At 46.2% G+C, this 22,165-nt stretch overlaps 1 protein-coding gene across 1 annotated transcript in view; it reads left to right on the top strand.

Moving 5' to 3' along the window:
• The window catches only part of CACNA1C (calcium voltage-gated channel subunit alpha1 C), a 2,189,932-nt gene that overhangs the window by 1,239,450 nt on the left and 928,317 nt on the right, over window positions 1-22,165 (top strand). Inside the window, exons 6-7 of the mRNA XM_085652198.1 lie at window positions 9,601-9,762; window positions 16,941-17,137. Coding sequence (XP_085508324.1) covers window positions 9,601-9,762; window positions 16,941-17,137 — 359 coding nt within the window. The remainder of the gene's footprint in view (window positions 1-9,600; window positions 9,763-16,940; window positions 17,138-22,165) is intronic.

The raw sequence follows: 22,165 nt of genomic DNA, 5'->3' as shown, positions 1-22,165 counted from the left end.
GAACCAGATTTGAGTCTCGGCATCGGCTCAACATCCTGTGATTCTGGGCAAATCACTTATCCCCCGTAAATTAATGTGTTCTTAACAGGTGCTAATGAAAAGCACCGGTATTGATGATTATGTACCGATGCTGAGCACCGGAAACTACTGGCTCAAATTAAGCACTGATGTCAGGCCTGCTTAACAAACCATGCCCAAAAATGTGTTTGAAAACTACTGTTTTGGGCCATTATTTTAAAGGAAATGGTGCTGGAAAGTGCACAATGTAAGAACCTTTGTGATGACTGGAAGAAAAGATCAGGACGATAGTTTAGGGTCAACAATGGGCTAAAAGAAGGATTTTTCGAAAGCAGGAGGACCTTGGCAGCCTTGGAAGGGGTCAGAACGTTGGCCAGTTGGGGAGATGACTTCGGAATGTCCAACTGAGCAGATGATAGGCTTCCTTTGAACGAGGATACAGATTTGACTGGAATAGGGCCAGATGTACAGGAGTCAGGGAACACATACAGTCTAGTTAGAGCCAGTGACTCAAAACTGGTCCAGTCAGGAGTTACTGGAGTCATAAACCAGGAGGGGGATGATCAAATTCTTCCACTTATGCCTCTTCTGCTGTCATTTTTGACAAAAGTATTTGCTAGTTGCCTCATAAAGTCTGAGAGACAACAATGAAATCAGAAAAAAATGTTCACCTGCCAGTTCATCAATAATTGCAAAGAGTTCTTCTTGGATCCTGGTTGTCATTTTGGCAGCGACCCTCTTTTAGAGCAGATTTATATTTTGAAAGAACTGTCTTATATTTGTGCTTCTTTTCAGTTGCGACATTAAATTCGCCCGTCGCACTCCACCGTGTGTAGTAGCCATTCCAATACAATTATAGCTTCTCGCGCTGGGTGTATTTGAGATTGCCCAAAGCCGTAGTAGGGCAGTAGGTGAAAGATACCAGCGCGTATTGTACTCCTCTGCGGTAGAGCTATCCAGACAGGTATTATGGAGAGAGGAAATATTCGCTGAGCACAGCTTGGACAAGATAAAGTTGCAAAACCGAGCAGCATGCGCATTACAATGCTTTACTGTATTGAAAACAACAAAGAAATGGTCAGACCAAACCAAAGGAGAAATAAAACAGAGGTAGGCGCTATATGGGATTTCAAGTTCCTGGCAGGATATGTGATTGGCCGAAATTAAAAACTGAAACAGCGAGCAGAAGTGCGTTGGGTAAAAAATACTACGCAAAACAGGGTCATCATGTTTGTTAGTGTGGAGTGTTAACATTTCCCAAAGTAATAGGGTGTGAATAGGTAGCATTCAAATAGATAAAAGCATCACTGAAGTCATTAATAGAAGATGATGCATTACTTAGAAGGTAATAAATTAGCATAAAGTAATTGATATGTTTGCAGCTGGAGCAATATTATGGACACAACAATAAGGGCCCAAAAGAGCTGCGGGAAGTACGGATACTGACTAATAGGTGTCGCGACAGCGACACCACTGCCTGGGTTATGGCCAGTGACGTTGGAACGGACCATGTGAAATTAGGAGGACTGCAGCGCTTGACCAGTCTTCAGGCCAGGCTTCAGTAACTCAAAAGCAAGCTAAGATTGTGCTCTCCAATGAGTTTTTACTTCTTGGGCATGCTTAGATGGAGAACACCGAGCAGCACAACTCTTAAGCTGGAAAAGGCCCACCAGAGTGAGGGATGTTTGGCTTCATTGTGCCGGTCTGTGAAGCGGCTATTCAAGGTGGTGATGCGAGAGCCAACCCCAGGAGGCAAATAGTCATGGTTATAGCAGAGTTGAAGGAGCTCAGTCCTGGAATTTGCAGGGCCTACCAGAGATTCGTAAATGCTGTAGTGAGTGTATCTAGCGGAATTATAACTAGCAGCATGCCTGGTCTCTGGCTTTGGCCTATCGCGGACGGGCGTAGATGGGTTTGTCTTTGGTGCGTCTTACTAGCTTGATGGAAGGTTGCACTCCCAGTCCCATAACATAGGGTGCTGTAGTGTCTTGGCACATGCTCACTCACCCTAAAACAACTAGACCACCATGATAAGATGTGTGCATGGAGCCAAAATGGCCGCCGGGGACACTGGGCAGGCACAGGGTAAAACAAAGTAACATAAACAGCTAAAAGGAAGGTGCACACGCATACGAAGCTTCACAGAAGGGAGGAGCTAAATAAACGAGCACAGTAATTAAAAACTGAGATAGAAAACAAATAGTCGTAAACAGTAAAAACGGAGTGCAAAAAGCACAGATAGTATTATCTAATGAACTAAAATACGTTTTTTTTTAAACTCCCAACCACTAGGAGTGCATCAGCCCCCAAATAAAGCGCTCGCGCTCCCCGCCCAGTAAGTAGTCTCTGCGCATCCTCGGTCTGCCTAAAACATCAGGACCTCCAGGATCTCATGGGATGTTCTAATATAAAATTAAATGCTCACATAAATGTCTGCTGTAAAATTGCCTGTGCTCGGTCACTGTTAATAAGGGTGCCCTTTGAAGTCGTGAAACCAAGTGGCAAGGGCCCGTGTGCTGGCTGCGCAGAAGCCACGTGCGCATGCGCTGTCAGAAGAAGTGATCTGGCCGATTTTGCTACTGATGAACTAAAGAATACGATTATGAGACTGGCTGGAGAACTTCTGGAACATCTTTAGGATATAATGGGGTATGGAGAGGACCCTCTATCGCAGGTGCTGGCGAAGGTTGTGGAGAAAAAAACTCCCTTGGTACAGATACTTGGAGTACTTCAGGTTGGAGCACCTGTACGTCCATGCAAAGGCCTGGGGCTTCTGTTTCTGTAATGATAGTGGGTTTCAAATAGTCCCATCAGGATCATGGTGACATCTTTGTTGCATATTTGTTTCAAATTTTACTCTTAAATTAATAATCGTCTGTGTCTGTTGTCTTGAGCAGACATTTAAGTTGTGAGATGAGTTCACAGATGTCATTGATCTCTTGAAGTGTGCAGACAAGAGTGCCATTATTATGACGTCACCACACATCACAAGGGACCAATCCAGTCATTCCTGGCGTTTAAACTAATACAATTCAAGCTGTGGAATGGCAGTAAAGCCTTCTAAATGAGGAGAGAGATTTACCATAGACATTTTTTTGTTGTTGTAGTTCATTATACTACAAACTTGGCCCAAGAGCATTAGAGCGCTTTACAACAGAACCAGACTACGTTACACATTATTAGGTCTTTTCTACCAGACAGTACAAGCGTTCTGGTTGCGAAAAACCTTTTGTGGGCTTCCCAAAAACCTATATTGGGATTACAGCCTGCCCGTTGCTCACCATTTTTATTATTACTCTCAATTGCTTGCTTCTTGTGCTTGTCCCTGCCCTACTGGCTGACTTGTAATCTCACACTGCTTCACTTCTAGGGAACTACTTTTTGGTTAAGCATTCAATGAAAGAGCATGTGTTTTCCAGATCTCTTCCTCGTGTGCTTCTTCCATGAGGTTCTTCTTCTAAACACACCAATGCACTATGTGTTGCTTCAGCACTCATGTGTTGCTCATATTCTCTTGTGTGCTTCTCCTCCCGCCAAATTCTAGTGTACCCTGCGCTCAGTGTTGCTCTCTCCGTCATGTGCTTCCGCCCCACCCCGTGTTACTCACTTCCTCATGTGCTACATTTCCCACCTCCCTCCACTCGATTTTATTTTTACTTTATTTCACCACCTACTCCGTTTTGCTTCCCACTCACCTGCTCCGCTCATATGCCCCTCTGTTCCCCTGTAGGTCGTTTTTTAATTTATTTATTTGGAGGGTACAACACCAAATTGCTGCTGGTCTATCCGCCTTACACAAAATTACTTTCATGCTATTCCAGTTTAATTTTTCTATTTGTAAACCCCCCTTGGATCAGTAAATTTAACAAAGAAAGGCACCCACATTATTTTCTAGGCACGTGCATGCATAGAAGCATGCATACACTTGCATCATGACAAGTGCGCTTATGAAATGACGTGGCCACCAAGGCACTCCTTAGCAAGAAAAGCTACCTACACTACTGGGCATTTGACACTGAAGCACTCTGTCTTGTAGGACCAGTCAGTTGAGCTCTCTGGGCCCCTCAATTTCTCTCAAGTGGTTTGATTCGTTTCTAACTCAGCATTAGCAGCCCCTGGCATTGGTAGGCATCCTGTCAGACCTAAGATGGCTGGGCGCTGTGCCCTCCATGCAAGTGCTCTATTGTGGCTGTTTGCTCAGAAACCTTTGACCTGCATGACCTCTGCAGATACCTGTATGTCTCGAGCGCGCAGACAAGGTTCACTGCAGTATTGTAAGAACTACAGAACTTTAGAGCCTGAAGTTTGAGAATGGTTTAAAATATAATGGGGCTTTAACGGAGGTGCCCCGGCTTGGACCAAGACATGTTCTACAGTCGCATGATGCAGAAAAAAAACCACATCTCTGTTGGGTCCTCAAGTAGCCTTTGTAAAAGGATTGGAAATAATTGCGTCATCTTGGATAGAGCATAAGGGAAAAGTTTTCAGACCTGGATCAGTTTCCAGATCTGGGTCAGTTTCCAGATCTGGGTCAGTTTCCAGATCATTATATCAGGACACGGCGACCAAGTTCACGTGTCCACAGGTGTTGGGCGCAACATTTCCCCACATGTTGCGGCTAGCCAATCAGAGTGTGAGCAAGACAGCTGATGGGAAAAGAAGCCCTCTTGGCTAACCAGATTGCAATATTATTTAAAGTTGCATGCTCACAGGATTCAAAAGAGTCCTGTGAACCCAACCGTCCAGATAGTCATACATTTTAAACCTTAATTTCTTGAAGACATGTGTAACTATAACTCGTGCCCTAAAGTGACTATAAGTTTCACCCTCGCCATGTACTGTTAATTACCTTCTATATATTACATCACTCATACCCTGTTCTATGACATCATTTAAAACATAACTGCAACATCTGAAATGACATCAGAACTGCTAAACCTCCTGAGGCGGAAGCCGGGAGACGATTGAATTTTTAAAACTGTAATTTCTGTGTCACTTTAAAAATAACCTGTACTTTTAACTACGCACTCACCCGGCAAGAACCCCCACAGCGGGCTTGAGACACGCCAAACAGCGACCCCTTCGCTGCACCGATTCAAGAACAAACCAAACATTTGGACGCCATTCACGGCGAGGAACTGAGGCCACGCCCACTCTCAGGCCACGCCCACCCGCCACAGTATAAAAGCGCGATCAACAGCGCTAAAAATCAGAACTGCTAAACCTCCTGAGGCGGAAGCCGGGAGACGATTGAATTTTTAAAACTGTAATTTCTGTGTCACTTTAAAAATAACCTGTACTTTTAACTGCGCACTCACCCGGCAAGAACCCCCACAGCGGGCTTGAGACACGCCAAACAGCGACCCCTTCGCTGCACCGATTCAAGAACAAACCAAACATTTGGACGCCATTCACGGCAAGGAACTGAGGCCACGCCCACTCTCAGGCCACGCCCACCCGCCACAGTATAAAAGAGTGAGAAAAGCTAAGACCGGTGGCCGTCGCTTCTCGGTTCACACGGCGAAGAGATGGAACCAGCTACCCCCGAAAACTTAGGACTGAACCGAACTATCTCCAGTTCAGAAAGACCTTAAAGACCTTCCTTTTCCCACAAATATAATCCCATTAGTTGGCCAAAACCCCTGGAGAAGCAGATCAGCGCTGGGATGCTCTTCGGAGTTACTACGCGCTTTACAAAACCATTAAATAAATAAATAAATAAATAATTAATGACAACTCTGTGCATGGCTGGAGCGCGAGTTATAGCAGCTACTTGAGATAACTGTACCTGGAATTTCATCGGTTTTGGTATTTTAAAATTGCGTGTTTTAACTGACTTTTTCACCTTACTATAGTCTCTTAAAACGTTGTTTATATATATATATATATATATATATATATATATATATATATATATATATATATATGTATAGATAGATAGATAGATAGATAGATAGACATATATATTGGTATAGATGTATAGATATTCATTTATTGGTGAGTCATATTTTGGATGAAGAAGAAGTTCAGTCTTGAAAGTTCCTCATTGCAGGTGCTTGTGTTCCATCCATGTGTGCAGCCATGGAAAAAAGGTTCAGTCTTGGAGATGAATTCAGGGAGTCCAATTTGAGATACACCTGATTGTCGTTGCTGTATTGATAAAGACCGTTAAAACATTCACTCAATAATCATTTGTGTACTGAAGAAATGCAAAAGCAAGCGCTTTAAAAAGTTCACCCCCTTGTTCAATGTAGAGATTGACTAGTAAGGATGTCGAGAATGAAACCCTCAGGTTCCCGGAAATGAAGGTACACATTTTCATTAGTTGGGAAACGCCTTACTTGAGAAAAATGAAACCGTTTCAAGATGGCTTCGGTTCTCTTATTTTTCAAAATTGGGAGTGATTCATAACAGGTTATCACAAGCATCACGCACTGCACTGCTCCAAAGGTGCTGGCTGCGGCTGGTCAATTTCATGTTTTCAGGCTGCTCTAGGTGCAAGCATGTCATAGGGCATGTATGCCTTTTTCAAAAGATCTGCTTCAACTTCCCATGAACTGAAAACAAAATATAGGCTACTACCATGAACATCTACAAACATCATTATCATGCCACATACCAGTACCGGGCAGTTCATCCCACATCTATTCTGATGTGGCCAGCATGCTGTTCTGATTGGTTGAAAGAGTGCCCAATTAGATTGTGAAACAAAAAAAGAATGTCATTGACCAACTTGTCAACTGATAATAAGGTCCTGCACTCATTCTGAGTTTTGATTGGCTGCTGGCAGCCAATCAACATAGCTACAAGTAGCCTGCGGCTCCCTGGGTCGCATTTTGCGGTCCCGTCAAGTGCATGCTGTCTCAACCCAGGAGCTCCTGTGTCCTCCGGTGCGAAGTCTGCTAGTTTCTCAAGTCTACCAAGAGGGCAGGTTTTAGCAGTTTTTAAAGGAAATGTTGCTCTGCAGGCAAACTACACTAAATGACATTTTTTTCTATTTGAAATGTTTCGCCTCCTTGTAGTGCTCGCTAGACTCCTCACCGATCAGAAGTATATGGTACCTATCCTGACTAATCCAGAGAACATTGATTTTAAACGTTTGCATAGTGCACCCGCATTTCACCGGGATCAGGACGATTACCAGTGACACAACATTCAATGATCAACAAACAACATTATGGACGAGTTGCCCTCATTCGGTGCAGTTGTCTTGTGGCTACAACAATCCCTCGATTGTCCTAGGTCATTACAAAAAAAAAAAAATCTTCATGTTTTCTCATATCTGCCTCAAAGATGGCTCCCAGTCCCCAGCCGTATATCCGCCCTCTGTGGGCTGCATGAAGATATCATAAGCGTAACACTAAGAAAAGTCAACATTTCAGCAGTATTTTTTTGCATTTCTCTCCTTGAACGGAGAGTTTTGTATTTGACGCCCTTTGCGGCATACATCGGCATACATCTTGTGCAACACTCAAACCTTACCCCTTTTACCCTTACCCTCGTGTGCATCGCCTGGTCTTGGCCACGCCTCTGCAGGGACTTCTAGAAATGATGTCAGTGTGATGTCACGTCTGCGTAGAGCGCACCTATGTGAGTAGATTAACCGTTGTGAATAAAGTGCCCGTCAGGCAAGTGTTCGATCGATCAATGCGGGTTCTTATAGAGCGCTGCTAATCACCCGATAGGGTCTCGAGGCGCTGGGATCATCATGACATGTTTCACTAATGAGGCAGCTCGCTTGCTGGTGGGGGGGGGGCGGGTGTAAATCACCATTGGCTACCAGGACCGCGGCCCACGCTGCGGGAACATTCCTTAGTGATCAATTGCTAAATTTACCTGTTTTTTTGTTGCACCCACGCGGACTGCCTTCCGTGGGCGATGAAAGGATGAGACGGTTACCTCATCTCTTCCTCTGTTTCTCTTCGGTAGTAGCCCTTCAATCAAACCGCTTCGGGCCACCGAGAATACTCTTTGAAGGTCTTATAAGAGACAATGGGCCAGATGTACGAAGTATTTTTCGTGTGCAAACGCTTTTGCGACCCGTTTGCACATGCAAAAATACCTAAGGGTCATGTACAAACCATAATTAGCGAGTCACAATTTATTTGTGACTTGCTAATTAGGATTTGCGACTCGCTATTAGGAAGTGGCGTTTCAAGGACGTCCCTTCCTAATACCGAGTTTGAGCCCTATGTATGACTGTTTTGCAACCGTAGTTGCGGTCGCAAAACAGTCGCAATTTACCACCTACTTCAAGTCAGTGGCAAAGCATTTGCGAACGAGTAGGGGTCCTCAGGGGACCCCTTCCCCTTTGGGAATGCATGGGAAAATATTTTTTAAGGGCAGGCAGTGGTCCACTGCCTGCCCTTAAAATTTGAAACAAAAACGTTTCATTTTTTTTTAAATGCCTCCCATTTCCTTTAGGGAAAACGGCCTGCATAAAAAAACACTGCTTTCTCTAAAACCAGTCATAGACATGGTGGTCTGCAGACCCTAGCAGGCCACCTAGGGTCGCAATTTGCGAGTGGTTCATTAATATTCAAGAGCCTCGCATTTTGCAACCCTATTGGGAATCGCTAACAGTGTGTCAGACACTGTTGTACATATGCATTTGCGACTAGCAATTTTTTGCAATTTGCGAGTCGCAAAAGCAAATGGTCGTACATCTGGCCCTTACTCCCCTCTTCTTTTGCCACGTATACATTAACCATTTTATAGGACATATCGCAAACCGAAATTACCCTAGTTGCTAGTATCACCGTAGCTTCGCATAGCAGTCTATTATCGACCTCAGCAGTATGGAAGTCTGAATTAGCCGGCCCTGTCCTCATTCTTGCTCTGTTCGGCTGTGGTAGCTTAGTGGGCTAATGCCTTCACTCCAAGGATCTGCTCTTGACCACCATAACCACAGGCTTGGAACCCAGTGGGTTGACGCGGCCCTCTGAGCTCGATAGAATGAGTACCATTGAGTTGGGTAACAATAGACATTTTTTATCTACCAATAGCGCGGAGAGACCTCCCTTGGGGCAGATGCACACTCTACAAATACTTCTGTTATGTCTGTAATTTGCTTTATTTAGATTAAAGGACACCGTAAAACTGCTGAGTTCGATTGAAAGTTTTTAAAAAAGCAGTGCCGCAATTTTTTAGTTTTGATTTTGGAGTATCTGATTCACAAAGGGCCTCCGCACTTTGGTGGAGGCCCGCAGTTGTCGGTAGTCTCTGCACTCTGGACGGAGGCCCCGCAGTCGTGGGGGAGCCTCCGCACCAGGGGCGGAATCTCAACAGTGAGAATTCTCATTGCGAAGATTCTGCCCCTAGTGCGGAGACTCCCCACGACTGCGGGGCCTCTGCCGCAAGTGCGGGGCCTCCACCACGAGAGTGGAGGCCCTTTGTGAATCAGGCCCATTGTTTTCTCCATAAAGTTTAAGCACTGGCAATCAAGTTTGAGCGCTAATGTTGTTGAATGGTGCAGTGTTTCAAGCCCAGACACTGAAAAGTTGTGTGTGTTGACCTACTATTCACACCCGTGGATTTTCCTGTTGTGTGATAATGAGCTTGTCTTTCTCTTCTTGCTTGCAGGTCTCCAGGTGGTTTTAAATTCCATTATCAAGGCCATGGTGCCCCTGTTGCACATTGCTCTGCTAGTGCTGTTCGTCATCATCATCTACGCCATCATCGGGCTGGAGCTCTTCATGGGCAAGATGCACAAGACTTGCTACTCTCTGCAGGAGGGGTACCCAGGTGAGGTCGCGAGCGCATAAGGGTCCGCGCTGCAAGTGGAGTCAGAGGGAGGAAAGAGACATGGGGAGACAACAAGGGATGGCTGGGGTGTGGACAGTCCCGGATAGACAGGCACAGTGCTTAATTTGAGCTGGTGAGTTCCGGTGATTGGCACTGGCCCTTAATTGTCATTACCTGCACTTATGACAGTCTGCCACACCGTGGTGCTGTTTGTCTAATTTACAGTTGAGCACAACAACAGGTATTTATTAAATCAATATACGTTACTGACAAAACTGACTAATACCTGCCACCCGTCATTCCTATAGCTGTGAGGGCCCAAAATAGTCTGAATTTTTCCCCTGTAGGAGTGTGATGGTGAGTAGTTGTAGTTCACCTGTAGGAGTGTGATGGTGAGTAGTTGTAGTTCACCTGTAGGAGTGTGATGGTGAGTAGTTGTAGTTCACCTGTAGGAGTGTGATGGTGAGCAGTTGTAGTTCACCTGTAGGAGTGTGATGGTGAGTAGTTGTAGTTCACCTGTAGGAGTGTAATGGTGAGTAGTTGTAGTTCACCTGTAGGAGTGTGATGGTGAGTAGTTGTAGTTGAACTGTCATCGGTAGCGCTGGTGGGGACAAAGGGTGGCGCAAGCAGCGGTGGCCTCCTGACCAGGGTCGTGGCACTTATTGTTTTACAACTTAAGCACTGGATAAGCATAGAGTGAGGAAAGCAAGAAGGGGTACACGGAGCATGTGGCAATGTTACCAGGGCTGCCGCGGCTGCTGCAGGTAAGAGCGGTGGGGCGTGGGGCCAGCAGGGGGGATTTCAAGAGACGACCACGAGAGATAATTAAATACATAAATAATTTTTCCTCGTGGCCGCCTCTCGAAATCCCCCCCAGACGGCCCCACCGCCGCACCACTCATACCTGCAGCCACCGTGGCTGCCCCAGGGTTCAGGCCTGTATCCAGCATATTTTAACTTGCAAACGAATTTCCTAGGAGGTAAAATGTCATGTTATGTTTATGTTGTGTTGTGTTATGTTATGTTATGTGTATCTGTAAAGCACACTCTCACCCACGAGGGTATCCTGGTGCTGAGCAGGTGTGTTTGCTCAGCCCTGCCGAGGGCAGGTTGGGTAATTGAAAAGCCAGATCTTCAGCTTCTTGTAAAATTCAAGAACAGACGAGGAGGCTTTAATGTGGAGGTAGTTCCGTGCTTTAAGAACAATGTAAGAGAATGTCCGTCCTCCGGATCTAGTTCCGTTTGTGTCACATGTGTGTGAGTAGGAGTCCTGCATAGTGGAGGTGTCTGAGTGGAAGGAGATACAACTGTTCAGGTAGTTGGGGCCTAAACTGTGTAGTGCCTTGAATGTGTGTAAAACGTTTGAAATCAATCAGGATTTATAAAGCGTGCAGCTACTAAGAGAGTTTCCCAGGGCTAGATGAAAAATAGACATCTAAGATACATCCAAATTACTGAAAGACCGATTGGAACAACCATGTTTTAAGATTGCTACCAAAGCAGTGTCCATCCTTCATTGCCCGTAAATCCATAGGAAGGGCATTCCAAGTAGGCTGCAAGAAAGGAGAAAGACATACCACCCCGTCTCTTTCTCTTGATTTGAGGTACAGCAGCCAACCTACTCCATAGGAATGGGGGTTCTTGCAGGAGGATAGGGAATGAGCCTATTAGACGGGTACCTCGGACCCAACTAATAGGAAGCTCGATTAGCCATTGTGAGACATTTAAACGGAATCCCCCCTGGAGGGTAACTAGAGAAGCTCCTTTAGATACTAGTGAGTGGGTGCCTGTCTGGCAACTTTTAGTAGTAGCCAAGCCACTGCATTTCGGACCAGCTGGAGCCACCTCCGCAGGCAGGGAGGCCCGTGTCAAGGGTGTTGGCATAATTAAGAGGGCAAGTGATCAGGGCATGAATGACCATCTTTTGGTCCTGCATAGTGAGTAAATGTAAAAATGTCTTTATTGACATTAGTAGTCCAAAGCAGCAACCCACAACTGCTGCCACCTGAGGGTGAAAGAAATCTGATCATCAAAGTGACCCCTAGATTACGCACTATAGTAGCAGGGCCTGTCGGGGACTGGAAGTAGCTAGGCCGGCAATCCCCGCTCCAGATGTGGTGTGGAAAGTTGAATAGCAGGATCTACGTTTTGCTGATGTTGCATTGTAGTTTGCTAGTCCTCATTCATTGAAAAACAGCCGTCATGCTAAAAGCATCCGGGGAGTTCTTATCCAAAGTAAGGAGGCGCTGTGTGTTATCGCCTATGATATTATCGGGACCCTGAAGGACTCCACCAGGGAAGCCATGGGGATCATATATATATATTAAAAAGAGTCAGACTCAGAGCAGAATCCTGAGGCACTCCGAACTTCATCAGCTTTAGGCCGGAGGCCAACAGCCGCGTCCAGACAGATTGACTTCTATCAGCCAGAAAAGAGCGAATCCAGGAGATCAGCACGTTTGTGTGTCAGGAGTCAGTGGAGTTCCCTGAAGGATGGTGTGATGTAAGTTTTGTGTGAGAGGTTGAGGATGATTTTGGTTGTAGAGTTCTGGATAGTTTGTAGTCTTCTGGTGATTTGCTTGTGATCACAGGGTAGAGAGTGCTTACGTAGTCCAACTTGCTGGTGATTAGGGCAAGTGTTATGTTTTTTTCTGGTGTTGCTAGGGAGCCATTTAAAGATACTCAGCATCTTCAAGGTGAGGAACTAGGATGCAGTGATGGCATTGACTTGTGCGGCTATGTCCAGTTTGATGTTGATGATGATTCCAAGGCTCTGGGTGTGGGTGCTGGGTGTGGGTCCGAGTTCGGCCGGCCACCAGATGGAGTCTCAAGGCGATGTGTTCTTGCCAAAGATCACTACTTCTGTCTTGTCTGTGTTGAGCTTGAGAAAGTGAGCTTTCATCCAGTTGGTGGGCAGTGAACTTGTTCCTCTCCAAGCAGGCAGTGAACGTGTTCCTCGTATTTGGGGTCTTGTCCCAAAGAACAAGTGTTGGGGGTCCTGTCCCACTTGAGCATCGTCGGAGTTGAATCAGGTGGGGCTGAGCGATGAACTGAGGCACTTCACAGATGAGGTGCCAGACAGACAGCTTGTTTTCCATCTGTTAAGAAGGAGCAGGTCCAGCAGAGAGCGGGTCTTTGGATCCCAATCTTATGCAGGCACCTGATGAGGGTGGGGTGTGAGGCCGTTTCAAATGCTGCAGAGAGGTCCAGGAGAATGAGGGCTGTCATGTCTCCACTGTCAAGGATAATTCAGATGTTGTCTGGTGACAATAAGTGCTGTTTCTGGTGGGTGCTGAGGTGCTTGGTGAGGTGTTGGCTGATTAGTACCTCTAAGACCTTTGCCGGGTGCAGTAGGAGGGAGATAGGTCTGACGTAGGATAGTGTGGCTGGGTCAGCAGATGGTTTCTTGAGCATGGGCATAAAATCCGTATTTGTAAAGCGTGAACTACTCACCCTTTCGGGTCTCAAGGTGCTGGGGGCCGTAGTGGAAATTAAGTAAGCTATTGCCCAGAGTCACATGGTGCTGAGCTGCGCTGCCGCCAGTGCCGGGGATCGAACCGTGAACCGTGTGCTCCGAAGTCAGCTGCCCTGGCCGATGCACCACAACTCTTCACTTGATGGTGGCATGTTTTCAGGTATCCAGGAATGGGGCTGAGTCAATGGAGGCAATGAGGATAAGCATAAGTGCTTCGCTGATCAGAATGAGCCCTTTAGTGAAGGCGTGTTGGAGCGGGTGTCAGATGGTGCCTTGGAGTGGATGGTCTTCATGGTAGCTGCAGTTTCGACGGTGGTGATGGTGGGCAATGAGGTCAGAGCTAGTTTTTCAGCTGTGATGAAAAGTTGAGTTTTGACAGTGACGGAGTCCAGTTGGAAGTCAAATCTGCTGTATATGGAGGTGATTTTGTAACAGAAGAATTTCAAGAGCTTTCGAGGGTATGATGTTGGAAGAGGCAGGAGGCACTGTGAAATCGTTGGTGATGAAGATTTCCTTGCTGCTGTTTGTGCTGGCTTCGATGCAGCCTGATAGAGCTGTGTTCTTGGTGTTCCGTATCTGCTGGTGGTAACGTCTTAGGCAAAATTTGGAGATGTCTTTATCCATGGTATCTTGACTTGTTCTCTATTTGCGCTCTTCTTGCTTGCAGGGGTATTTCTTCAGCCTGAGTTCCTCTATTTACCATCTGACCTTTGGTTGGGCTCTTGCCATTGGATTGTGCTTGAGGGGAGCCAGGGTGTCGGCTCATACAGTGATTCAGCTGTTGAGTTTCTTGATAGCTTTCTGCAAGTTGCTGGTGTTCTCGGACTGGTGTGCTGAGAGAGTGGAAGCCCAGTCCGCCTCTGTGATGCTTTTCCAACTCCAGTGAGCGATCGTGTGGTGGTGCAGGATGGGCAGGATGGGTATGCTGAAACTGACGGGGAACCGGTCTGTCCAGGTCACAATTGCTGGCTTATCGACTATGAAGTTGCTCATTAAGGAGTAAATCGGTTCCGATAGCTGTCCAGCTGTGTGGGTGGGTTTGATAATGTGCTGGGTGAGGCCAAAGTTTTACAGGTTTTCTAGAAGGCCTGTAGAGTTTGAATTGGTGCGGTCTTCTAGGTGAATGTTCAGGTGCTGGGGTTGATGATGAGGGGTGCAACGAAGCCTGTGATGTCATTGGTGATATTGGTGCAAGGACCTGGTGGTAAAATGTTTAGCATTATTGTCAACAGTGCTGATTATATACAATTACTTGTGAAGTGTTCTTATACCTTTTTAGTTCTGCTGTGCTACAAAAAGTCGTATGCCTAAAAAAGAAATAATTTAGGGAAGAGGCGTCATCCCAAAAATCGACAAGAAAGGTACTAAAAAGATCTAATTTTAGAAATGGTAGAATTTTTAGTAAATTGTGATAGTAGAGTGCCAATTTCATCCCACTGCTGCATCCTGATGGGGGAATTGAATACATGATTCAGCAGATGGGAATTTAAAAACCATCTAAGGCTGCTCCGATTTATGAGCGCTTTTGAGCCCCGGGCGCTGCTGACGCTTTCAGCTGTGAAGGCGGCTCGCTTTTTATTCGATGATATTTTTCATGAATACGTTCTTTTATTTCTGACCTCTTACCATTCTAAAATCGTTGGGTGTCAAAGTGGATCTCCACATCCATATGTAGAATTATTTGCAATCCTTTTATATAGCGCCAACGGCGACTTCCAAGCGCTGCTCATTGTTGCATTCCTTTGGGTTTTGTACCCTTAGTTGTGAGCGAGTAATCACTAGAATACTCAGCCTAGTGATGATTGGTCACAAACCCCATAATCAAATGAATTGACGCACTAAGTATCACTGACGCGATGGCACGTGTTAGAGCAAGGAAATCCCCAAAAGTAAGGCTGTGCGTAAACGAATGACCACCAATGAGGAGGCTGAAGGGGTGCCCGAGCGCTGCCCATGGCTGGTAGGAGAACCGCAAGGTTCTGTGGAAAGGGAGCCTGATATCCGGTATCGGTATTTGTAAAGCGCAAACTACTCGCCCCTTAGGGTCTCAAGGCGCTGCAGGCCATCAAAGAGATTAAGTGAGCTATTGCCCAGAGTCACATGGTGCTGAGCTGAGCTGCCGCTGGCGATCGAACCATGAGCCCTGCTCTCCGGGGTCAGCCCCTCTGGCCGGTGCGCCACACCTCTCCCTCCGAATTTAGGGTGTGGCTCCGGCTGTAATGAACTATAAATCACCTCTTTTACGCCCTGATTTCAAACACCTTTTGCTTATTAATATAAGACAGGGGCGTTCATCCTGCCAGCCGCATCTTTCTGCCCACGAGATGTGTTATTTACTAGAATGTGCTGATGACAGCGGCTGCACTTGGATGGAATCCCGTGTCCAGAATGTTCCTTTATATTAAGAAGGTACACTCTCATCCCATGTTCAATATGTATTTAATAATCCTGCTCTAGGAAACCTGCTGCCTCAATGGGTAATAGAGCAGTTCATACTAAACAATACCACACACACGTTTTCTGCTGTCATGGACCCTGGCCTAGTATAGTCTTTGCCAATCTTTATTTACGTTCTCTGCAACCTGTTGGTCAATTGATGGCATGGCTTCCACTCGCACTGCAATGCCTTCTCTAAGAGATTCAGGTCAAAGTGTGTCATGTCATTAGTGTTTCTAGGTCACATGAGTGAGTGACCCCCCCCCATCTCTCAGTCCTTCCAGGCAGGTCCGACTCTAGGGCGGTGCGACCGGTGCCAACGCACTTCACGTGGGACAGCCCTGTTTGCAAGTTCATTATGGTTTTAAAAGCACCTGCTGCTACGTTCCTTACCTCCAGCAATTTTCAGGCAACAGTAAAAATGTCAAGTTAACTCCTGTGATTAATCTTCTTGCTTGAGAGGGACCGGAGTTTTGTCTAGATACAGTTTTGACTCATCATAAGGTAGCGCAGAGGGTTAATACGCCTGCTGCAAAGAACGTGCACCATGCAGATCACAAAGAGCATATCATGTAAATAAGTCAGCGGGATACTGCTTTGGTCTGAGAGAGCCTGTTGTGACTTGCAGTTTATAAGTTAAAATCCTAACATAGAGCAGTGAGCTATTGACTGTCACAAAAGAGCTACATGCAAGCTGCATGGTATAGATTAGAGGGTTGTGATTATTTCCCGTCTTTCACTATCCTGATATTGCAAAAAGGGTTCATTTGGGTAGAAATCATTTCTTATCATTAGAGAGAACCTCCAACCTTGGTGTTACGTGTTAAATTCTGAGTTTGTGCTTCTCTAGACCAAGCCCTCTTAAACTATGCTGCCTACCAGTATGGATGACATGTGACTCCTACTTCTTGTAGTCCTCTGTTTTATGTAACACTTCCTATGCGCTGATTTACACACGTATGATTGATATTCCCTGTGTGATATGTGTGTGATGTAAAGGGCTCTGACACCCTACATTGGTATGAGTGGGGCTATAAACCTAGTTAAATGCACCTGAGAGAGAGTTTTAATGGAGGCTTGAAGGACACTGTTAAAGGGTGGTAATTAAGGAATTCGTGACAGGGGGAGTGGGGGGGGGGGGGTGGTGGCAACAAACATTGTCGCACTGGGCGCCAGGTTCCTGTCTCAAATGTAAAAGTGAAAAATACGCCCTCAGTTTGCTTTGTTCTTCTCTTTAACCAGCATCCTTTGGTTTTGTTCCTCCCAGAAGTCCCTGCAGAGGACGACCCCTCTCCCTGTGCCCTCGGGACCGGGCACGGGCGCCAGTGTCAGAATGGCACCACCTGCAGGGCGGGATGGGACGGGCCCAAGCACGGCATCACCAACTTCGACAACTTCGCCTTTGCCATGCTCACGGTGTTTCAGTGCATCACCATGGAGGGCTGGACGGACGTGCTCTACTGGGTAAGTGTCTGTGACGCGCTGGCCGCCATCTTTAGAGGTGCGCACTTCCGTGCCAAGAATGTACCTCAAACAGTGAGATGTGCGCGTGAACTAATGGCGTCGTGTCTGTGCCTGAACCTCCCTCTGTATGGGCAGAGGAACAATAGACTGCAGCGGTCCTGCCCAGAAGGAAAACAATGCCACTGTTTAAAATGAATTTTGTTACCTTTTTCAGTGTTTACAAGTATGATATGTTCCCCATTGATCACCCCTTGGGGTCGTGTTGATGCAGATTGCTAAAAGAATATTCCAGTGATACATAAGGTGCTACTGAATGCTTTTTCAGACTCATGGCTTACGGTATAGCTAAGTGGTGCCCCAGCTATGTTGAGATACATGTTGGAATTGTAGTGGAACTACTACGCAAATGTCTCTCATTGACATTAATTGTAAGTTTCACATGAGGATATCTGGAACATGATATAGCCTGACTCTCGGTCTCGTGGGCCAACACTGTATATGGCATAGATTTGGTACAATATTGGGAGACTCATTCAAGATGTTTTCAGAAAAATAGCCCTCCAGGAGTATGTCGTGTGTGGTACGTTAACTGTATCAGGGGCTTCATCGAAGGAGATTTAATCAATATGTCCATCAGGAGCCCTAGAAGGGTCTTTGAGAGATAACAATATCAATCATATAGATCTCTAGCCATACCTGTGAATACCCCCGAATGAGCGTCCATTAACCTAGCGCTTAATCTCCCTTTATGTCACCAGAGCTCCTAATTCAAAGCATAAACCTGCATGCAGCCGAGATTCATCCAGCATTCCTGGAAAATGTAAAGCATTTACCCGTGGTCAGGTTTCGGTGTGTGGGGAGGGGGTGGGTTGGCATTTGAGGTGAGGGTTAGCGTCTATGGTTGGCGTAAGACTTCTGTTTAGAATCATTTTCATTGCCTTCTTGTATGCTTTAAATTAGGTGGAATTATTTTAGGAAGGTAGAATACCTGTCTTTCAAAGGGTTGGAATTGCTTTTTCTAATGGATCCGTGGCTCTGTTTATGGCCATACATGTGGTGGACAAATAGACTTTAGTCACTTGATGTGAACATCTAGACAGGTTTCTATTTGAATTCAGAATTTTTTGTCTTACAGCTTTTGTAGACAGACAGGTAGGCTATTATTGCATTTTGTGATGAGAAGCCTTACACCTTGATCTGCATTCCACGGGAAACAAACTGTTTATTAATTTAAAAAACACAAAAGAAGCAAAACAAAAGATAGAAAGTAAAGAAACAAAAAAAACAATCAAGCTATGAGAAGTGGGTTTGGCCCCATTTAGTCCCCCTGGATTTTCCCCTTTTTGTGCTTCCTGTTTATGGGCTTCCTCAGTGGGTGGGTCTCGCTATGCGAGTCTCACTCCCTGTGAGCTCTGTTATCATGGATTGGGAGAGCTGACCGTGAGCGTCGTCCTCCTAAGATAAGGTCCACTGCTGCGCAGCTAGGGTAAGGGACTCTGGGCTGGTTGCAAATAAACACGGGTGCACACATGTATATTACATGTATGGGCTGGCAGTGTAAGACTACCATTTAACCAAGCCTGGTATCTGAACGCATGCAGCCTGCCGCCGATGCAACCCATCATGGACTGGTGCCGACCTGTGCAGGCCTTATAATATGAGTGGGCATTAATAGTGAGAGCGCATACATCTGTAGTGCTTTCCTGAACTATGTAGAGTGCTTGTCTGCATTATACAATATGGACAAAATCTGCACCCCAGTAAAATTCCACTATATTTAGGCCTAGAGAGATGAGCATAACATATCAAACCTATAGCAAACCAGGATACCAAATGCAGATCTTACATTAGGTTACACATACCTACTTTCCCCGTAGCACTACAAGATTTACAATTTTTCTCAGATTCAGCTCCTAATTAGATTCAGGCCTTTAAATCCCCCGGCTGGGCCAAATTAATTACTCTGCTGGACAGCTGGGTGATCAAAGACCACCCCACACAATAGGATCATTAGTTAGGCCTGCTTCTGGGAGAGGTGTGGATGGGAATGGAAGCTACACATGCGAATTACTTTGCACACTCCGCACCTTGCCTACAAAGGCTCAATCCCACGGAAACAGAAGGATAGCCAAATCTCTAGAGCCAGTCACATGAGGAGCTACCCTTTGAGGTTTGGGGGTAAGGACTAGGCAGCTATGGCAGTCAGGGGCAGGGCTTATGCTTTAACAGAAGGTCTTTCATTAGACCATGTGATGGCGCCATCTTGGAAATTCACAAAATGCTTTGCAGGAAGGTTTGGGTAGGAATGGAGTGACAATGTATCGCACTTGGGAGGAGGGGGGGTAGGTGTGAGCAATGCCAGAGTAATGCCTAAGTGGAACAGAAAAGAGCCTGGGCTCCTGCAGAAAGGGACACCCAGAGACTGGGATTTGTTTCTCCATTACCAGTGGCGCTGACACCCCCTATACTCTCAGGGGGACAATCGAGGCACGGACCTGCTGCGGAGGACCTAGGAGAGTTAGTCTGGATCTTCAGTGCACTGGTCCGGCAGTTGTGTGGCCTCCAGAAGGAGGGGGCCTCGGATGTCCACTGAACCAGTTGCTATCCAAACAGCCAAAGGAGGCCATGGGACCTGCAGTGGAGGGAGTGAAGACAGGGAGGGGACTCTGTGTTCGGGACCTGGGAATACTGCCGTGATAGGCCTCAACACTAGAAGACGTGCCAGGCACCCAGACCAGTTCTCTGTGAGACAAATGAGCAGTAAAATGAGGTACCCATGCATTACAAAATATAGAGGCCAGGAGGCCTGAAGAACCCCCTTCTGATGTCTGGAGCATGCCACCAGGAGCCAACCACAACTTCTCCTGTGCAGCAAATCATTACAGGTATCAAGAACATGTTTCCAAGAGGGTGCCAACCTTAGTGATTTTAATGATGTTGTATTGGTTTATCATGGCATATTTCTGCTTTGATTAATGTGGTGACACCCTGGGAAAGCCAGTGGGCCTTCCGTTTGATAACTGTGACCCATTATATTGTGTCCAGCACATGCAGAAGTATCATGGTCATAGGGTTTAGGGTGTGAACTGTTAGATTGTCACCATTTTTTAATTGATGCATAGTATTGAGTAATGTGTGCACAATAAAATGCATTTGCTTCTTACAAGTGATAGCACTTACTGAACAAATATTTAATTGGTGTTATTTGTTGCATGCCTGTGGACTGAGGTACTAGCCCACATCACCTCCCCTGAGTAAGCCTTGGACTGCTCTGACTCGCTACCTAAGAGAGCAACCTAAGAGAGCAACAAATGCGTAGTTGGTTCCCAGTAGATAGAAAGCTGCGGACTTATTACTTGAAAAGGACCCATATCATTCCCAACTAATAACCCACTTTCTACCACAAACTACAGGGCAAAAGCCAAAGAATAAGCAAATGTAGAAAAACATGAGACAATAAAGAGACTTGCCCTTTGCTTATCAATGGTTAATTACCCATCGCACATTTATTTCCCATCCTCTTATTTTCCACCCTCTAAATATGAACCCAATCTTCGTGGATGTCAATTCACAAAAAAGGTCAAGGGTAGTGAAAGTCGCATCTTGCACCTTTTGACCAACAATGATAACGCATTTCTGACCTCTTGTCGCATCCTTAGCCCAGACTAAATCCTATTGGCTGCTCAGGATCTAGGGCAAAGCCAATGAGCTCAAAGAATTGGAACAAAAAAAGAGTTAAAGGGTCTGTGTTGAATCTCAGGCACTTCCTCCATTACTCTTGAGACGAAGGGTGGCACGGCCAGTCCCAAGGGTACCAAAGAACAAGTCAGAAGTAGCCCTGGCTCCCCCGGACTACCCTTAGAATGTAAATGTTAATGAGGGTGAATGGCAATTAACAACAGTAAATGCCCAGGCATACATGGGCAGTAATGCTCTTAGCGCCTGTATCCACCAGCTTCACCTCCCACACGCAGACACAGAAGCTCACTGAGCCTCTCTGCTTCGTTTCCACACTCAGCACTTTAACTCAACGCAAGAAGAATTGGAATACAGGCGAGCAACAATTATTGATGACAGTCATACCAGCAACCAGGGGCGGCTGGTGACATTTGAAAGTGGCGGGGCGTAGAATGATTGCAAAGGAAGCAAGTAAACGAAAGGACCGGTTTTTAATACATGAGCAGTCGCGGGGGGGGGGGGGTGTGGTGGGGGTCGCACGGGAGAATACATTTAAAATTAAGAGGAAAACTTACCTGACCGCCTCTGCTCCTGGTCCACGTTGGCGCCTCTGCCCTCTTCAAACTGGAACAGCACGTCACGTCAGCACTGCAGTGGCAACCCCTCAGCCAATCCTGGCACTGCTGCAGCGCCAGGATTGGCTGAGGGCACAGCCTACTCTTCGCCCGCCGCCTGCCCATTAGGAGACCGAGGGGCTCCTAATGGGCTGCGCAAGTCCGTGAAAACACAAGTGCGCATGTTGGGCACGGGCTAAAAATTAGCTCACCATGCCCACTCATGCGCACTTGTGCTGCTGTGCTGCCTGGTCTGACAATGCATGTCAGTCAACATGACGCCGGACCGCCCACGGTCCGACGTCATGCTGACTGACATGCATTGTCAGTTCTCCCCACCCTCGGCGTCTCTGAACTTAAGTAAACTAAGTTCAGAGACACCGAGGGAGCTGCGGACGGGTGCGGGGACGGGGGCGGGGGGGCAACGCCCCAATGGACGCACCGCGCCTGCCAGCAACAGAACTGACACATAAAATACCTACTGATAGTACGGGTAGCAGACAAAAACTAAGCAACGAATCGGTAGGAAAACAATACCTCACCTAAATTAAAAGCCTTCTGGTTGACGGAGTCAATCACAGTATCTCTGCTCAGCAATGTCGTAGAAAAACTGGGTGATAAATGTTTGAATTAAAGGAAAGGTCCTGAAAGCTTCTAGGCTCAGGGGCTTGAATATATTATTTATGGGAATAGTAAGCCCCTGAAATGCCACAAATGTAATGGTGTAAGTTAAAAT

The sequence above is a fragment of the Triturus cristatus genome, chromosome 4_1 (genome assembly GCF_964204655.1).
Source record: "Triturus cristatus chromosome 4_1, aTriCri1.1, whole genome shotgun sequence".
In the NCBI taxonomy this organism is placed as follows: domain Eukaryota; kingdom Metazoa; phylum Chordata; class Amphibia; order Caudata; family Salamandridae; genus Triturus; species Triturus cristatus.
Note: the sequence above shows the minus strand (reverse complement) of the source record. Positions and strands in the feature narration are given on the sequence as shown.